The sequence below is a fragment of the Dasypus novemcinctus genome, chromosome 26 (assembly GCF_030445035.2).
Source record: "Dasypus novemcinctus isolate mDasNov1 chromosome 26, mDasNov1.1.hap2, whole genome shotgun sequence".
Classification (NCBI taxonomy): domain Eukaryota; kingdom Metazoa; phylum Chordata; class Mammalia; order Cingulata; family Dasypodidae; genus Dasypus; species Dasypus novemcinctus.
The window spans coordinates 19456471-19475981 of record NC_080698.1 but is presented as its reverse complement, the minus strand read 5'-3'; the positions used below and the strand labels follow the sequence as shown (position 1 = coordinate 19475981).

Genomic DNA, 19511 nt, shown 5'->3' with positions numbered 1-19511 from the left:
CTTATTAAAGAAAAATTTGTAATACTCAACATAAATTCTATTTGAAAAAAATATGCCAAATTGTATGTTCATTGTTCAAAGACATAGTCTTTTAGACAATATTAATAATCCCATCCTTCCTGCTTCAATGACACAAGTAGAGTTCTTATAAAGTGCAACCTAAGGTTCCCATTGTGTCCTCTTAAATCAAATACAGATGTGCTATATTGGAAAATAAAATAAACAATGTATATTTAGACAAGAAGAATCATTTTCTACTTAAGTAATAATAATAAATACAAACTTAATTTTCATATTTCACTTTTTATTAGCTTTTTTTCTGGTAGACAGTACACTTGGGAATTAATACTGCACCAGGCACTAAAAAGTAAGAGTTCAACCACGGGGACATTTTTTATTCAGAATCCAATATAATTATTTCTAGTCAGACATTTCCATGGCTACAGATATTTGGTTGCTTGATTTATATGCATAGAAAGAAACAGTTGTCATAACTGTAAAAAGCAGTACTTAACAAGTACTTTTAAATGATTGGAACAGTTTTCCTTTAATATTACAATACTGCTTATTGGTTTGGAAACTAGGTCACACTACATGATGTTTTGATTTTCCTCAAAGGCATCATGAGAACTCTGCTTATTCTTTCAGTCCTGCATTTTTAGCCTTCTAGTTGAGTTAGGGACCATTTAATCAGAAATCATTTTAGCACTGTAATAAAAAAAGCTCTGTTAAAGGGTAGATTATATACCATAATGATTTTCAGACTTCTTTTTATAAAAAAGGTATCTGGAGACTTTGAACAGGCACATGCATACTCAGGGTAAAGGAACAAAACATGAAGGAGTCTGCTAAAGCGCAAAACTTCCTTCCTGGTCCTCAATGCTTTCAAATAAATATAAATATTAAAAAAAAAACAACAACAAACACTGTGATTAAAAAAAAAAAATCAGTCTCTTTCATCTTCTGGAAAATCATTTTCCAGAAACTTCTCCCCAGGTTGAATATCAGTCATCTGTCTTGCGGGCCAGTCTACAGAAAGTCCAGTTGTGTTCCACTGTGTTCTCATTGGCCCTCTCACTCATGTGATGCACTCGGGTGTTGCGGATCGTGAAACCTTGTTTTGTAATGTATTCCATCAGATGGACCCGGAGAGAAACTTCCTGGTGATAATCACAGGGTCCAAAAGTAAAGGAAACTTGACAGTCTCTGGTGTCCATCATGTGCTTATTCCACTTGGTAAAATAGTTTGAGATGCCTTCTAGCAAGGAGTGGACCTTGGTGGTGATGGTTAATTGGGTTATGATGACAGCCACTGGATTGGAGTACTTAGAAAGCTTCCGAGTACTAGATAACTCCACAACTTCCTCAAAAGTATCCATAGGATACAAAGGTTTAGGGTCATTGAGACACTGAATCAAGGGCTCAATCTGGTAAAAATCTGCTTCTTTCCGAAGCAGATCAAATTCCTTAAAATCCAAGGGTAAGGTCAACTCTGAAGTTCTTAAGAAGTTGAGGACATATCGGAAGAGAGGTCCATCTCGATCAATGAAGTAATTGCCTTGAGGATCTCGAGCTGTGGGGAAGTCCCCCCCAAACATAGCTCCAAGCATGGAATCCGGGTAACGCGTCAATGTGGTGAGAGACGTTGTGTACAAGTGTCCACCTACATTTAAGGTGACTGGGTCAGTCATCTGAAATTTTTTTAAGAAGATGATCAGTAATCTGAAATTTTTAAAAACTCCTAACTTTGACAAACTTAGAAAGTTAATGGTAATAAGCAAATCAAAAGATTCCTTCAGGCTATAATATATTCAGCAATCATATAATACTAACAATGAAATAGCTTTACTTTCTGTGATAAACTCACCCAAATGAAGGGATCTAACATTTGCTTTCAAGAGAAAAAAAAAGGACAAAGCAAATTCTTTAACGACTTACTCAAAGAATGGAAGGCATGAAAGCATTTAATTTTACCAGTAGCTGGAGAGTAGTTTTCAGATATGAGTATACTGTGGGAAGGGAAAAGCCAAACCAAAATATATTCATTTTAGCTTTTTTCTGATTTTCATTTTTCTTAGCTCAATTTAAGATAAGATAAAATAAAAATGATCTAGTAATATAAATACATCTGCTTTCAATGTTTCTTGGTGATTTTTTTCCCCCTCAAAAGGGAGGAAATCATGAATTTATTTTTAAAATTAAAAAATGTGTGAAATTCTAACCTTGAAAACTTCTTCATGGAAAATAAGTTTTGAATACTAAACCAAAATAAATTGTTTAATCAATACGGCCCAGCCACAAAACCATCATATTCCCAAAACTAGTAGGAGCTTTGGAATTTCACAATCTGATAGTGTATTATTCACTTTAGTAACTTTAATTTTGCAATCTGGCCTTTAATTTTGAGAAGCAATTGTCTCTGAATAACATACACCTTTGGTTTAAAAAATCATAACTAAGAAAAAATAAATACAGACAGATACATCAGGTACCAGACAAGTAAAATATTTCTGACCAAATGAATACAAAATAAATAGATACATAACACAAAGTATGGGTGGGAGAAAAGGCATCTGTCAAACATTCATTGACAAGAAAATATCCTCAGTACTATTATCTACTAGATCCTTTTAACATGAAGGGTTTTCATTTGTTTGTTTTGTTTTTTGTTTTGTTTTGTTATATTTTGAGTCACCAGAGGCCAAGGATTAAACCCTGGGTCCCACATGTGGGAAGTCAGTTACTCAACCTCTCAGCCACATCAGTTTCTTTATGGAGAAGAATTTTAAGAGCAACATACTTTAAGAACAAAAAGTTGCAGCATCTCTCAAATAAGCGATTATAAAAAGTTACCCGGAGATAGCACAACATTGTGAACATAATTAACAACACTAAAATATTATCTGAATGTGATTAACAGAGGAAATGTTATATTGTATATATGGTAACAGAATTTTTAAAAAGTAATCCATGGACTTACTCTATATAGGCAGTGAATTCAGTTAAACCATGGACGATAGTTAATAGTACAATTATTTAAAATGTGCTATCATCAATTGTTTCCTTATTTCATCTTTTTTTCTTTTTCTATTCTGTATTTTCTGCTATCATTAATTGTAACAAATGTAGAGTCCTGTATTTTATGCATGATTACTCTGTAAACCCACAACTTCTCTAATAAAGGGGGCAAAATTACTTGGAGTGTTCATATTGAGCTTGTTTACAGAAAAACACCAAATAAAACAAAAACCCAAAATATGCCTAACGTAATTAAAGGGACAATGTTACACAAATTCATAATTTTCATTCTTATGACAATTATACTGAGGGATACATAAGAAGATGGAAAAAGACACATAAATATAATCTGCTAGCCTTCAAAATGCATCTACAAGAGTCACTCACCATATAGCCCCAGTCTCCATTATCCATCTGTTCCAGCGCTACGTCTCTGGGAGCCCAGGTTCCAGGAAAGCTTCAAGAAGGGGGGAAAAAAAGATATGTGATAGCACCTGTAATTATGAAAATAGAGAAGAAGGAGCTTATCACCTAACAGTGCAGGGCAAACACCAGAAAATCACTCTTCTTTGATCAATTAAAACCAACTACAGGGCAAAGATCTGGAGAAGGAAGTGTCCCCAGGGTCCTTCTACATGTCCTCTGTCCTTACCACAAGGATCACCAGCACATCCTGAACAGTGCCATAGAGACTGACATTCTTTACAAAGAAAAACTATCCCAGACTTAGAGAAGGAGAAACAGCTAAGAAAGTAAACTAGTCGTTCAAATTCGACCTATCTTCTCTGAAAATATAGTTTATAGAACTTCTATAGGAAAATATTATCCTTAATGTTTATCCTGGTAGAAACCTTTGATGGTCCTTATCAAAAAGGTCATTTAAAAGGAAGGAGGTAAGAGAAAAACTATTTTCCATTAGCATTTCTACTATACAAACTAAACACCTCAGTAAAAGCATTAAAAATCATAAACCTCCCAAGGCACCATTATCACTTTCCAAGAAAAATATATCAAAATATTATTTATTTTATAACAAAAAAACTAATTATACTTCAATCAACTGGCATTTATGGAGAGCCTGCCTTAAGACATTGATAAACGCCCAGATACTAATCCTGTCAGTTTGAATTTATTTTTATCTAACAATTCAACAGCACTTAAAACCAGTTTCCCTGCTACTGAAGTGCTTTAGTCAGTTCCCTCTCACACATTTCATTCCCCAAATCAATTTGCAAAGCAAACTGCAGAGCAAATTTCAAAAGCTCTGGCAAGAGATGGTAAGAAACATGAACTTATCCAGAAAAAGCATTTGCTTTTTTAAGTGGTTTCTGAACAGATCCACTTTTCCCACTTTTAGAGGAATCTGGCACAGAATTCCCAGAACAGGCCCTGGCTACAGAGGATCACAAAGGCTCTTTCTCAAAAGGTCACTGAGGCATGTAGAGAACATTTGCATAGCACAGCAGGGGCTGAAATCAGAGCCTGAAGCATCTATTTCTCCACCTTGCAAATTCTTCAAAGCAAACAAGCTAAAATGTGGACCAGACGATGTGGAGTCATTTTTTATTCTCCACGCTCAGCAGTTGGATACAGATAGGCCTCCACATGCTATAGGGTGAGAAATGGAACAAATGTTCAATTCAGAGCTGTTGTCACAACCTTTCATTCCTCTGGCTTTCTTCACAAACATTATTTGAAATAAACCGAGCCAAGAAAATGGCTTAATCAATCCGTCTTGCAAGCATCTGACTGATACTGATAGAGGCACATCAGTAACTCATGTGGTTTAAAAGGCCAGTCATGCAAAAATTCTGGTAAGATGCTCATCTTTGGCATTCTCCCATCACCTAAAGCATTCATTCACGACAGCCTCAATAATAATTCATTCAACCAACATTAATTGTAGATCAACTTAGGAAAACAAACAAACAAGGCACCTGAGGAAAGTGGATACCCAGAAACAGGGAAGGTACAATTCTTGCCCTCCAGGGGCTTACAATCTCTGGAGGAAGGCAACATGCACCAACTGACATGCTGAACAGAATTCAAAAGTGGACCTGCAGAGGCCTATGGGAGGACAGAGGAAAACCAATTCCAAATGGGAAAATGGAGGACTTCTGGGAAGAGCTCACTCAGTTGAGCCCTGAGAAAAATTAGGACAACCTGAGAAGAGATTCTAGAAGAATTAAACAATTTAAGTAGAGATGGGGACTTAAACCCTTTTTCCCATATCCCTGGTACAGTAAACAGAGCACAGATGACTGTCTCCAATTCAAAGATGCAAAACAGAAAGAGAACAGAGTAAGTGACTTGCTTGAGGCCCCACAGCTGGGAAGTAACTAAAAAAGAACTTGGGTTTTCTGACTCCTAGTCAAGCTCTTTCCCTAAGTCTCATTCTGAGGCAGAAATTGAAAGAACAGAATCAAGAAACAAGAAACTGAAATGGTCAACTTTAGGCCCTATCCAACCTAGCAGGCATTTATTTACAAACATAACAGTAACTAAGTCAACTGAGTAGTAATAACGGGCTTATAGAAACTCCCAAGAGGCTACAAAAATGGCAGGAACCTACCTACTAGTGTGATTGATGGCTGCTGGCCTCTGTCTTAAAGGACATAAAGAACTCCAATCCATGAATATCTAATCAGTTAAATGAGAAAAGGGAGACCAAAAACAAAAGAAAAAACAAACATCAATGTTACAGCTCTTATGCAAACAAAGTATGACCACTATTAACCTTTTTTTTTTTGCTTTTTTACTGCTAAGTTAAAACACATAACTTCTTGAGCAGTCATAAAGAAAATTAGATGATGTCCCTGAATCTGCTCCACAGCAAAAGGCAAGGTTCCTGTACAAAAAATGTAATGAAACCACATGCTTAATAATTCAGGAAAGCAATTATGGAAGTCTATATAAGCCCATGTTTCTTAAAAAGCACCCAAAAGCCTCCCTAGACTTGTGTATAAGATATACCAAAATTAAACAAAGCAAAGTTACTATAAGTTGCTTCCAGTTAACAATAACTAAACAAAATATCAAATTGTTCATTAAAGAACTTTAAGGGAAATAGTATTGATTGGGTTAAATTTTATCTCTTCTTTTTTTTCTAAATATCCTCCGTGAAGATGATAAAATAGAGCAAGAAACAAACAAAAAGCAGGAAGATTCCTGGTTATCTGACAGCTGGATAACTAGTCTCTGAATCTATATTACTGTGAAGAGCTCTGAGGCAATGCGAATGAATGAAATAATCCAAAAGAATTTCTGGAATAGCTTCAATCTCTTCTACAACATAATTTTCAGAACTACTAACAATTAGAAAATGATTCATTTGCTTTTAATCTCTCCCTTCTGGCGAGGTCTCCAGTGGAAGGTTTAATGAGAAATTAAAAGACCACAAGACAGGTAGCAAAAGGAAGATCTCACAATGGGCATCACATGGGCCTGTTTTATTTGAAGAATGGTGTCAAAGAAATATCTAATATTTTAGAAAATTTGGCAGGAATGGAGATTAGGAGGGTAACAATGAAAAATTTTCCTTTAAACTGACTTTCCTTACTGTCTTTAAAAAAAGAATATAACCAAGTGCAAATGATTTATAAAGTTCAAAGAAAGGGTTCTGACTTGAAAAATCAGCTCATCTGCAAAGATCTGTGTTTGCAATTCTGACCTTTGGTGCAAATAGTGTTTTTCTGGCTGACCCTTCCCAAATAATATAAGGCAGTACTGAAAATTCAGCCAAGTTTAGCTTCCAATGTTAATTACACTAACTTACAAAGTCTGACAGTATAATGTTAGTGGGTAATTAAGTTAAAGAACAAATACTGAAGACTTTATAGAAGCCTTAAAAGCAACTGTTTAGATTTTCTAAAGTGGCAAATCTGAAGAATGCACAATTCAACATGTTAATTTAAATAGTAATCTAAGAATCCCTAAAAGCCATTCTCACCACTGTGGAATTGCAATTACTGCTTTGTGGTTATGAAGAACCAATTAAATACAAATATTCCAGACTTGTCATTTCTGCTATAGACTAAGAATTCTCTGGGGTAAAAATCCTATTCCTATATAACAACCAATACATTGCAATGTACATCTCCAAACTATAAATAAATAATAATAAAAACCCATAATTACTGCCTTTCCAGAGTTTCTGGGTAGCCTTTTAAAAAGTCCTTTTTACTGAAACCTTTGTGTCTGGCCTTCAGAAAAGAAGACTCAAATTCCCTTCATCTACAATAACTTTAAAATTACCTTTGTACAAAGTTTCTCTGTTCTTGAAACATGTTCAAGTTCAGCAACATCTAAAGGAGCTTTCTGAGTTAACATACAGGCCAGCACAAGTAGCCAGGAGCACAAGAAGAATGTGATTATGTTAGTTATCACTAACCATACCACTGCAGAAATGGATTTTTTCCTAAAACTATTTTTACTTTCTCCTCTCTAAATCATGTGGTATAGAAAAAGGGAAGTCTAGATTGGAAAGTGGTCTTGGTACCAAATAGCTAAATGACCCTAGTCACAAAGGCATCAAATTCCTCTTACCCTCAATTTCTACACGATGAAACTGTGATAACAACACCTTCCCAAAAGGAATTACACCATGTTAGACACAACCACAAAAGCAAAAACTGACCTACAGACTAATGCATTAGGTCTAGGGTTCTGAAGTAACACGTAGGCCAGTGCAGAGGAAAGAGGGCTGGATTTACCAGTGAGGACCTGCATTCCAATTCTGCTCCATTCCTATGAGAGCCTGAGTAAATCACTCTCCAGTAAATCTCCCTCAAAGTACATCACTCTGATTAAATCACTCCCAAAGCTTCTTTAGGGAAATGGAGAAAACAAGTGAGATCATAAGTCTAAAGCCATTTGTAAACCGGCAAGTGCCATACAAATATAAAAATACTAGTGGTGGTAGCATAAATAAAATTTCTGTGATAAACTGGGACATCTGAATGTGTGAACCTAAGTAATTTAGATCATTTGGCACAGAGATAGGGCAAATATGGAAAGCGCCATATTAATCTCCTTCCAATCTCCCCTAGGTCCTTCTTTCCCCAACGCTACAGAAGAGGGAACTATGGATAAAGGGGAGCATCCAGCTTGTACAGAGGCCATCAGACATGAGCTCTTAACCACAGCAGGAACTTCTCCAAAGCATGACTCAGGACTATCTCCAACCTAAAGCCGTATCCAAGCAAATAACCATGCCCTGCATTTTAAATAAAACCCCAAATATCAAAACCTAAAAGACACGTGGCAGGGATTCATAGGATTTACCCCAGGATTCCTTTATGTGGTAATATTTTTGTTAAAATATGATTTATGAAAATTGAAATCTCACACAATTTAGGCACCTATGGCCATCCTGACAACTAAATCCTTGATGCCTATTGGATTACACCACAAAAGGAAGTATCAGTATGGACTGACAGTTTAAAACCAAAGAGCAAGTTTTCTCAATCTACCGATGCTGCACATAAAAAGATCATTTTCCTTTTCCAAACTTCTTGTCTATTCATTTGAAAACATCTCAATCTTGGGGTCAGGCCTGTGCTAAATGCTATCCCCCAGCTTCTTTCCTGTCCCAGGGATACTGGGGTGTATTCCAGCACTTATGACAATGAGAAAATGAGCATGCCAGGCGGAAGTACTAAGAGACACTTAGGCTATCCCAGACATTCTCAGCCAAACCGGGTCATTCCGGGTCTCGTTGCCACCCAACCATTTCTAGCACGAAGTCCTAAAACTGGATTTATCAACTGTACTCTAGTACTCGAAAAGAAACATGCTAACTTCAGCAGAATATCCAAATAGGATCTCTGTCACGTTTCATTTTCCCCATCCCACATCCAGACTCAAACCCCACCCCGGTCAGCTCGGCGGGTGCTTCAGGGGCCCTCCATTACCACGGACGTTTACCACCTCTGACATCAAGCACTTAAAACTGCCACGACGCACACAGCGGGGCATAAAGAGCCCATCTGCACATCTGGGTGTCTCTTCGGGGCAGAAAATTCCTGAAGAGAGGGCTCAGAAACCTTGCCGTACGCCTTAAACTGGGGCAAGCGGTGGCTAAAAAGCATCACCCCCCAAATACAGTCATTTCTGTGCAAACTCCGAGGTGTCCCCGTCGGGGAGCGATTCGCTACCGCCGCAAAAGCAAAGCCCCGAGCCCGAGCCCGAGCCCGACCCGGGCCTCGGCGGGCGATGCTTCGGGTCCCGACGCGGGGGACCGACCTCGGGCAGGGAGCGCGCGGTGGCGCCCCGATCCCGGGCCTGCCGAGACCGCGCGACCCCGCGGAGCCCGCCCGGAACCCGCGCCCAGGCCCGGCCGTTCCGCCGCGGACCAGTGCCGGCCCCGGGGAGCGAGGCCCCGGATCCCGGCGGGCCCCTCAGCGCGGCCGGGCCATCGCCCGTCTCCTGCCCAGAGCCTCCTCAACGCCGCTGGCCCGGCCGCCCGGCGCGGGATTCTCCTTCCGCCCGGCCCTCCCGAGCCCGGCCCCTCAGGCCCCGCGCTCTCTCCACTCACCGCGCGCAGGCGGCGGCCCGGCCCGGAGACGCGGGCGGCGGGAGAGCACCAGCGCGGGGACGAGCGAGCCCGCGCCCGGCGGCGACGACAGCAGAGGGGACGACTGAGCCAGCGCCCGGAGTTGCGGCTCCAGCCGCCCGATGCGGGCGGCGCCTCCCCAGCGGCGTCGCGGCGCCACGAACGCGGGCGCCCCCCAGCGGCGGCGGAGGCGGGAGGCCTGAGGAGCGAGCCCGCTGGGCCTAGGCGGCCGCGCCACGCCTCCCCTACCGCAGCCCTGAAGCCCCGCCCCGAAGTCCCGAGGCCCCGCCCCAAAACCCCGAGGCCCCGCCCAGGCCCCGTTCGTGCGACCTGTACCGGCTCGCGTCTCCAGGTCGCCCCAGCCTGGGACTTGCTCTTCGCTGCGTCGCCTGGGTCTGTGTCCCACAACTGTTTCTGCTTAGTTATGTCACTGACACTTATGGGGCCCTCACCAAGTCCCAGGGCAGATGGGTACAACCACTGCCAGGACGGAGGCGGGCCCTAGTGAGGGGAGAACATAGGCAAAACTCAGGGAGCAGCCTGTAGACAAAATAATGACAAGTTACAATAAGTGTTACGAGGAGTACGATCAGAGGACTTGAGGGAAAATAAGAAGGGGATGCCAGGCCTGAGTCCCTCCTGGCCTGCTCTCTGTGAGGAAGGGGACCCTTACTCGAGTGCCGTTGTGTGACTGTAGGGCTGGGAGGAAGCCTTGGGGCCACCTGTCCGGCCTGGTGGGGGAGGGCAGGGCAGGCAGGCCCGAGGGGTCAATGTGGCCAGCCAAGTGGGAAGGACAGAAACGAAGACACGGGAGAAAACTGGCTGCTAAGGCTCTGAGGCCTGGAGAAGCTCGTGAGTGACCAGATGAGGCTGGGTGGGTATTGCTCCCAATTAAGCAAGGCTGCGAGGTTGGGGAATTACCTAAAGTCTCACAGGTAATTGGTCTCCCAGCAGGGACTCGTCCCCAGCCTCCTCATTCCAATTCCCACTCCCTTCCTGCCAGCTAGATCTCTGTGCCTCCAGGTGGGGTCCATATTTTACGTTGATTCTGCCATTTTCCTCTCACCAGCACTGCGTGTCTACGTATGCCTGAGCTGCTTCTGCAGTTTAACTTTTATCAGCATGATTATCACAGTCGTGGCTGATATTTGGTTTTCCTCAGAAAACTTAAATTGATAGGTTAAATGAATGATATATACTTCATCAACATAATTGAGTGCTATGTTATATTCACAGGGAAGTGCATATGAAAATAACCAGTGCACAAAATGGTATATGTGATATAATTTTAACTTATTTCTTTTTTTTTTAAGTTTTTTTAATTCCCCCCCCCCCCCCCCCCAGTTGTCTGCTCTCTGTGTCCATTCGCTGTTCTTCTGTTTTCACTTGTATTCTTGTCAGTGGCACCAGGAATCTGTGTCTCTTTTTGTTGCATCATCTTGCTGTGTCAGCTCTCCGTGTGTGCAGCGCCACTCCTGGGCAGACTGCACTTTTTTTCACGCTGGGTGGCTCTCCTTATGGGGCACACTCCTTGCCTGTGGGGCTCCCCTGCGTGGGGGCCACCCCCGTGTGGCAGGGCACTCCTTGCGCACATCAGCACTCATCAAGGGCCAGCTCATCACACAGGTCAGGAGGCCCTGGGTTTGAACCCTGGACCTCCCATGTGGTAGGCGGATGCTCTATCCATTGAGCCAAATCCGCTTCCCATTAACTTATTTCTTAAAACATATATATAAGCAAAAATTTTGAAGGAAATATGCCAAACCATTGATGATAGTTCTCTAGGTAGTAGGATGAAAATGAGAGTTACCTATTACTTCTTAGAGCTCTAAATTTTCTGTAATTTCCAGAATGCATAAATATTGAACTATAATCAGAAAAATATGAGTATATTTTACATTTAAAAAAATGACAATACCAAAATTACCGAACATTCAAGTCTCCAGGATTTGGTGCTGCTGAACATCTCGAGTTTTCCCTGACTCGCTGGTGCCCTTCAAGAGTCTTTTCCCCTCTCATGTCTTCTGTTTCCCCACCTAAAAACTGGGAAGGATTAATTTTGTCAGTGGTTTTGTCACACTTACTCCTAGGTATCTTAAACTTTTTTTTAAGGAGGTACCCAGGATTGAACCCAGACCTCATACATAGCAAGAAGAAACGCAACCACTTGAGCTATAGCCACTCCCCTTAAACTTTTGATTGCTATAATAAACTTATGTAATTTATTGATGATTATTGAAATGCAATCAGTTGGTATATAATGATTTTGTATTCAGCACACTTTGAACCCTTTCTTAGTCCTAAGTACTTTGCAGGTTCTCTTGACTTTTCTGTGCAAATAATCACAGAGTCTGCAAGTAAAGCCAGTTTGATATGTTCCTATCCAGTCTTTATTTCCTTTTCCTTGTCTTACTGCACTAAAATCTCCAAACGATATTGAACAGCAGTGATGATTGTGGGCATTTCTGCATGTCCTTAACTGCCTCTAAGGTTTCCCCACTGAATATGGTATTTGTTGTAGAGTTTTTATAGATATTCTAAGAGTATAGGGAAATACTATTCTGTTTCCAACTTTACTATGAATGGATGTTGAATCTTATCAAATGTGGAATTTTTTCCCCAAATGTAACGAATTATATTCATGGATTTTCATATATTAAACTATCCATGCATTCCTGCCATAAGTATACTTTGATGTATTATTTTTTAATATACTGCTAATTCTGCTTGCTCCTATTTTAGTGTTTTTGCATCTGTATTTATGAGTGAGATTTGCCTCCTATTTTCCTTTCTTATTCTCTCCCTGTCTAGTTTTGCTATCAAAGTTACATTTGCCTCATAAAATCAATTAAGGAATGAATGTCTATAAGACTAGACCATGTTATATTAAGATTGGTATTTTCTGTAGTTTGTTTTGTAGGAACCTCCTGTAAACCGTCTAGAGCTTTTGTTTGGGGGGCAGAAAAGGTTTACATTAGAAGCCATTTTACCCAGCAGGACTGCCCGCTTCGGGGGAAACCTAGCTTCTTGTTTGCACCTGCCCCTGCCCCTCAGGCCTCTCTTTCCAGGCAGCCTCCAAGTGTCCAGACTCCTCTGGTGAGGAAATGGCCAGGCTGTCTTGGAGGTACTATTTTATGGCAGCTACATTGCTACAGGAAGGAACCATGACCAGCAGGGTACTGGCCAGGCAAATGGAAAAGTAGTGGTATGGCAAAACCACTTGGCGCCCTCAGGGGAGGGTGGGAATTAAGCCTGGAGTTCTGAGTCTTCCCCTACCTTCCCCTCCTTCCAGCTCTCTCCATGACTGACCGAACCTCCCACTTGCCAGGAAAATGGCGCATCCTCAGTGGGAGCACCCTGGCTCCTCGTCTTCCCCCTTTTGGATTTACCTACATTGCGCCCTCATTTCCTCATAAAATAGCAGAAGGATTCTGCCTCTAGGACAGATAACCCCTTCCCTGGGCTCTGAGCCCACCTATTCTCCAGCCTATTAGCCCCTCTCAGTTCAGATCTCCAGCCCTTCCTTTCTCCAGGCCCTCTATCAGCAAATAAACAGCCTCGACACTCTATCTGATATTAAACAATTCTCAGGTCTCTCCCTCCACCCTATCTGACCCCACCCCAGAAGCCCTACCCAAGGCTCTCCTTCCTTTTCTCTTTTTGCTGTCTTCCCTACCTGCCCTTGACACCCCAACCAGCAACAGTAGATCTGGCCCCGCCGGAGCACCAGGAGCCTCCTTGTTGCTGAATCCGGAAGAACATCCTCTGTCCTCTGGCTTGATGTGGTTGACCACAGCCTCCAAGGGAGAGCCTCTTCCCTTGGCTTCCAGGAGACCCTGTGCTCCTAGTTTTCCTCCTCCTTCTGCAGCACCTCTCAAACTCATGGAAATGCTCCTCTTGCTTTACCTGCTCCATGTGTCCAAGTGTCTGTTCAAGGCCATCCTCTCTCTCTCTCTATTTCTTTCCTCCCCCCGCCCCCATTGTCTGCTCTCTGTGTCCACTCATTGTGTTCCTCTGTGTCTGCTTGCACCCTCAGTGGCACCGGGAAACTGCATCTCTCTTTTGGTGGTGTTGTTGCATCATCTTGCTGCGTCAGCTCTTTGTGTGCGCAGCGCCACCCCTGGGCGAGCTGCACTTCTTCTCACGCGGGGCGGCTCTCCCTGCAGGGTGCACTCCCTGCGCGTGGGCCCCCCCCCCATGGGGGCATCCCTGCATGGCAGGGCACTCCCTGCACGCATGCTCTGCCCGTGGGTCAGCTCACCACATGGGTCAGGAGGCCCTGGGGGTCGAACCATGGACCCTCCCATAGGGTAGGCAGACGCTCTATCAGTTGAGCCATGTCCTCTTCCCAAGGCCTTCCTCTCTTCTCCCTCCATCCCTCTCTGCGGATGGGCTCAGCCCCTTCCATATATTCCATTACTGTCTCTAAGCCAAAGGTTCCTAAATCCATCCCTCCAGACCAGACCTTTCTTCTGAACTCCAGACCTACAGATCCTATTCTTCTATAGCCCCTACTGTGAGCCAGGCACTGTGTGAAGTGCTTTTACTATCATGCATCAGTTACCTATTGCTGTGTAACAATTCACCCCAAAATTTAAGGGCTTACAATGACAAGCATTTATTATTTCACAGTTTTGGTAGGTCCAGAATTTGGAAGTGGATTAGGTAGGGTATCTCATGAGCTTGCACTCCAGATGTCAGCTGGGACCACAGTCATCGGAAGGTTTGCCTCCAAGCTCAGTCATGTGAGCTTTTCGCAGGAGACGTTAGTTCCTCATCACATGAGCCTCTCCTGCCTCCCCCCAGAGTCAGTGATCCAAGAGAGCAAGACAGAAGCCAAAACGTCTTTTATAACCAGCCTCAGAACACACACATCACTTCTGTGAGATTCTCCTGGTCTTAAGGCCCGCCTGGCACAGGATGGGAGGGCACCACAAGGTCGTGAATACCAGGAGGTGGAGACCAGGTGGGTTATCTTAGAGGCTGGCTACCCTAGCCTCACGACAACCTTAAGGGCAGATTACCTCAGTCATCCCATAGGACAGATGAGGAAACTGAGGCAAGGAGAGGTAAAATAAGTAGCTCAAGTTCACACCAGAAGTGTGGGAGGAGAGTTTGAACAGCTCTCTGCCCGGCTCCCAGCAGTTTGCTCTTCCTTCACAGTCAGTCCTCCAGGGGTCCACCAGCAGCCTCCTCAGCCTCAGCTGTGCGAACCTGAACTCTCCCTCTTCACCGCCCCCCTATCTCTGGAGTCCCCGGCTCAGTGAATGGTGCCTGCTCCTCCCTCTCCCTTCCCAGTGCCAGATAATCCAGCCCTGCCAAGCCTTCCTCCTCAGTTAAGCCTGACCCGTCTCTCCTCATCTCCACCACCATGCGCACGGGGCCCAGCCACCAGTTTGTGCCCCCCACACACCAGCAATAGCCCCCTCCCTGTCCCCCCTTATTCATCCACCCCCACACTACCAATCCACTCTTCTCCCTCCACCGAGGCACTTTTAACAACGCAAAGCTGACTGTGTCCCCCACCCCCCGCCTGCTTTAAATCCCTTCACTGGCTCCCCCTGCCTTCAGAGTCAAGTCGAAACCCCCTCCCGTGGGATCCGGCCCCTGCCCACTTGTCCAGCCTCCTCCCCTGCCCTCATCCCTCTCTCTGGGCCCCAGCCTCTTGGGCCATATCTCAGTTTCTAGGACCCACTGCCCAATTTTTGTTTTAACCTCAGGGCCCTCCCTTATGTTGTTCCCTCTGCCTGGGACTCTCTTGCCCCAGCCCTTGGCATGCCTGGCCCCTCGTCCCTCGGCACACGGCCACCTCCTCAGAGAGGCCTTCCTGGACCTCCCATCCAGGCTGAGGTCCCCTGGCTACAGCCTCCACAGTGCCTGTACTTTCCTCTCCCCAGCTAGACAGAGAGCTCTCAGGGGGCAGAGGCTGTGTCTGTCTGGCTCAAAATGCACCCTAGAAGTGGAGTGTTTCTTTTGGAGTAATGAAATCATCCTAAAATTTTTTGTGATGATGAATGGGCAACATCGTGATTATATTAAAAGCCATTGATTATACACTTTCGATAGATCATATGGTATACAAATATATCTCAATAACACTGCTTAATAAATAATTGGGCAAGCATAGCCAGAAATAGCAGCTACGTACAGCAGGGGAAACAGAGAGATTGGAAGGTGAAGAATTTTCTTGTCTGTTTTTTATTGTTACTATTAGTGAAATAATGAAAATGCTCTAATGATTGAAGTGATAAATGCACAACTGTGTGATTATACCAAATACCATTGATTGTACACTTTGGATGAATTGTATGCTTTATTAATGTGTATCAATAAAATTGATATATTTTTTAAAAATTTGTTTAACAAAGCAATTAAACAAACAACAAAAAATGAACCCTAGAACCTTTCACAGTGCCTGGCCCTTAGTACATCATCAATAACTCTGACAGTCTGATGTCTTCTCTCCGCTCCTTCCCTTTCTCCTCATACTCTCACTCCAGCCAGAGGGGCAGTGTTCAGTTTCTCACATGAATCGTGCAAGCCCTCTCTTCCAGGTCTTTGTACATGCTGTTCCCTCCATGGGGATACCCGTCCCCCTATTTACCCAGCTAACTCCTGTTTATTCATCAGAAGCTAGGGTTGACAGATTTAACAAACACAAATACAGGATGTCCAATTAAATTTGAATTTCAGATAAACAACAAAAAATTTTTAATATGCCTCAAAAGTCTGCATTAAATACAAACTTCTGTGTTTCATCTGACAACCCTCAGGAACCAGGAACCAGGTCTCTCTGGCCTCCACCCTCACCCCCTAGATCTTTTCACCGCATCCCTGGGCTCCCTAACTACCCCCCTGCTTTCCCCCATTGAGCATAAATGCTCATTCTTTTGAAATTGCCCATTATCACCTAGACTGTGAGCTCTTTGACAGCAAAGACTGTCTTTTTTTTTAGATTTTTTTAAATTTCTTTCCCCTTCCCCACCGCCCCCCTCCCCCAGTTGTCTGCTCTCTGTGTCTATTCACTGTGTGTTCTTCTGTGTCCACTTGTATTGTCTTCCGTGTCTGCTTGTATTCTTGTCAGCAGCACCAGGAATCTCTGTCTCTTTTTTGTTGCATCATCTTGCTGCATCAGCTCTCTGTGTGTGCAGGCCCACTCCTAGGCAGGCTGCACTTTTTTCATGCAGAGTGGCTCTCCTTACGGGGTGCACTCCTTGCCCATGGGGCTCCCCTGAGCAGGGGACACCCCTGCGTGGCACGGCACTCCTTGCCCACATCAGCATTGTGTGTGGGCCAGCTCACCACATGGGTCAGGAGGCCCTGGGTTTGAAACGTGGATGTCCCATGTGGTAGGCGGATGCTCTATCAGTTGAGCTAAATCTGCTTCCCGCAAAGACTGTTTCCTATTCTCATTCAGACTGTCTCTTTTCACCTGTGCCAACCCTGGCACACAGGAGGTGGCCAGCAAGGTTTACTGGTAGGGAAATGAAAAAGCAACAAAGAGAGAAAAGTAAACCAGATGGGAAAATGAACCAGCACATGAAACACTTGCAAGGTGGGGTGAACTTCTTGGAGTAGTGATCACAGTGGGGGTTCCCCTCCCCACCCACTGCCTTGTCCCTGTCATCTAGAGGGTCCCCCACTCCCATCCCCCCACTCCCTTGCCTCTGGGAGCATTAGGATTGGTGGAGCAGGAGTGAATGCAAAAAGAAACAATCCATCTCCCGTAGGGGGTATGACAGTTTGAGATTAATTTAGGAACCCCAAAAAGAATAAGATTGTGTTTGTAAACTATTCTATTCCTCAGGCTGTGGTACCCTTTGATTACATTAAATTCAGTTGAGATGTCTTTAATTAGGTTACCTGTTAAGAATAGGGCTCTTAGATTTGCCTTGTCAGAGGACATGACTCAGGTTGAGTCCCCATCCACTTGCTGGGTCTGATATAAATGGACACTCACTCAAGAAGCCACACAGAGGAGAGAACTTCGTCATTTTTGATCCTGCCACATGACAGAAAGGAGAAGGCACAAACAGCTAAGACCCCATGGAGAGATGGAACATTTGCCTGGTAGTTTACAGCTGACCGTGGGAAGAGAGCCAAGACTGATATAGGAAGCTCTCAGAGACAAGCCCTGTGCCAGCCTGCAGCTGAGATCATGACGAAGCTGGGCCCGTGGAGCCTGAAGAGGAAGAGGAAGCCCAGAGGGGAAGGCTGGAACCAGGCAGAGATGCCCACCAATCTTGCTTCAACACATGACAGCTGACTTTGGTGAGAAAGCATCTCTTATGGTGCCTTGAGCCGGACTTTCCACACAGCCTTGGGACTGTATGTTTTTGCCCCAAATAAATGCCCTTTATAAAGGCCAACAGATTTCTGGTACTTTTCATCAGTATGCCTTTGGCAGACTAACACAGGTTTTTTTTTTTCCAAAACAGCCTTTTTAAAAAGTATCAAAATAGGAGGACCTGTGGGGAGTGAAGCAGAAATTTATGTCTCAGCCATAGATGGGAAGGAGACTGAAGATCCCCTGGGCATGGAGGCACCCCCAAGAGGACTGCTTAGGGAGAGCTCATCCATGGCCATTCAAATTACTTCCCGGAGTCCCTCCTAAGCTAGACGAGGTCCCTTGGGACCCCAGCAGGAGAGGCTCCCTAAAATGGCTACTTGCATGAATTATCTGGTCCCAACACTTTGTTGAACTTCTTCCAAGTATCCCTTGTGGAGCATTCTGTACATCCAAGGAACTGGCCAGTGGAGAATCCCACCCCATTCTGCCTCTCTTGGTGGTGGGTCCTGTGTCTTCGATATGTGTGTGTCATCCCTCTTCCTCCTCCACAGCTCACCAGCTTTGTGTGTCTTTACCTCACTAGTTGCCTGTGACAGTTTGAGGCTTTTTGTACACCCCAGAAAAGAGCATGTTCTTAGAGCTAACCCATTCCTGTGGGTGTGGGACCCTTTGATTGGATTGGATTCAGTTGGGAGGCCTTTGATTGAATTACTTCAGTGAGGCATGACCCAGGGTGGGTCTTGATCCTCTTACTGGAGTCCCTTACAAATGGAGGAATGAAAGCGACAGACACACAAAAAAAGGCAACAGAGGCAGAGAAACCTTGAGAGGCTGAGAGAGATCCCGGAGGCTGAAGGCTGGAATCAGTGGAGCACAGAGGCTTGGAAAGGAGCCCCTGAGAGGTTCAAAGAGAGGAGGCCCAGAGGAGAGGGGAGAAGGAGCCATATGACTGATCGTCCACAACTGAGCTTGGGGAGAAAGTAAGCCTGGAGTAGAGAGACCCAGACAGGAGAAGTGCCATTGTGTCTTGGCATGTGGAAGGAGTCCAGGATAGCCCACACTGACCTTCGGTGAGACAGCAGCTCTGATGATGCCTTGATTTGGACACATTCACAACCTCAGAACTGCAGGCCTTTTTTTCTTTTATTTTACTTTTATTAGAGAAGCTGTGAGCTTACAGAACAGTCGTACATAATGTGCAGAATTCCCATACATCACCCCTCCACCAACACCTTGCATTGTTTTGGGACTTTTGTTATAGATTATGGAAGAACACCATCAAAATATAACTAACTATGGTCCATAGCTTATATTTGGTATATTTTTTTCCATACACCCCCCCTATTATTAACACATTTTAGGAGTGTACATTTGTTAGAGTCCGTGAGTGAACGCTCTCCTATTTGAACTGTTAACAGCAGTCCATCATGCACAACAAGGTTCAAAGTGTTTCACAGACCCAGAACTGCAAGCTTTTAACCTAATAAATTCCCATTTTAAGAGCCAACCCATTTCTGGTATATTGCTCCCAGCATCTTTTAGCAAACTAAAACACGGCCCCAGTTCAGAAAGAAATTCTTGAATAGCCACCACACCACCCTCACCTGGAAACCACCCAGTCTGTCTCCACACGTGCCCTAGCCTCCAGGC

General features: G+C 44.0%; 1 protein-coding gene across 7 annotated transcripts; it reads right to left on the bottom strand.

Annotated features, from left to right (window-relative positions):
* Positions 1-287: 287 nt before the first annotated feature.
* On the bottom strand, positions 288-9798 carry KCTD6 (potassium channel tetramerization domain containing 6). Of its 7 annotated transcripts, none has more exons than XM_012522282.4 (4): positions 9554-9798; positions 5591-5658; positions 3406-3475; positions 288-1691 (listed from the first exon to the last, which is right to left on the bottom strand). In XM_012522282.4, the coding sequence occupies exons 2-4, from the start codon at positions 5650-5652 to the stop codon at positions 1005-1007; spliced, it is 819 nt and encodes a 272-aa protein (XP_012377736.1). In that variant the 5' UTR covers positions 5653-5658; positions 9554-9798; the 3' UTR covers positions 288-1004. The 7 variants fall into 7 exon arrangements, with proteins under 7 accessions (XP_012377736.1, XP_071068224.1, XP_023442411.1 ...); XM_071212123.1 differs by lacking the exon at positions 9554-9798 and adding an exon at positions 8983-9522; XM_023586643.3 differs by lacking the exon at positions 9554-9798 and adding an exon at positions 7564-9521.
* Positions 9799-19511: the final 9713 nt, after the last annotated feature.

Bases quoted from the DNA above. Each gene is read 5' to 3' on its own strand.
- KCTD6 (XM_012522281.4), bottom strand. From the start codon at position 7,347: ATGTTAACTCAGAAAGCTCCTTTAGATGTTGCTGAACTTGAACATGTT. The intron at 5,659-7,272 runs GTAATTTTAAAG...TTAACTGATTAG, and splicing joins CAGAGAAACTTTGTACAAAG to ATATTCATGGATTGGAGTTC. The intron at 1,692-3,405 runs GTGAGTGACTCT...AAAAAATTTCAG, and splicing joins ATGGAGACTGGGGCTATATG to ATGACTGACCCAGTCACCTT.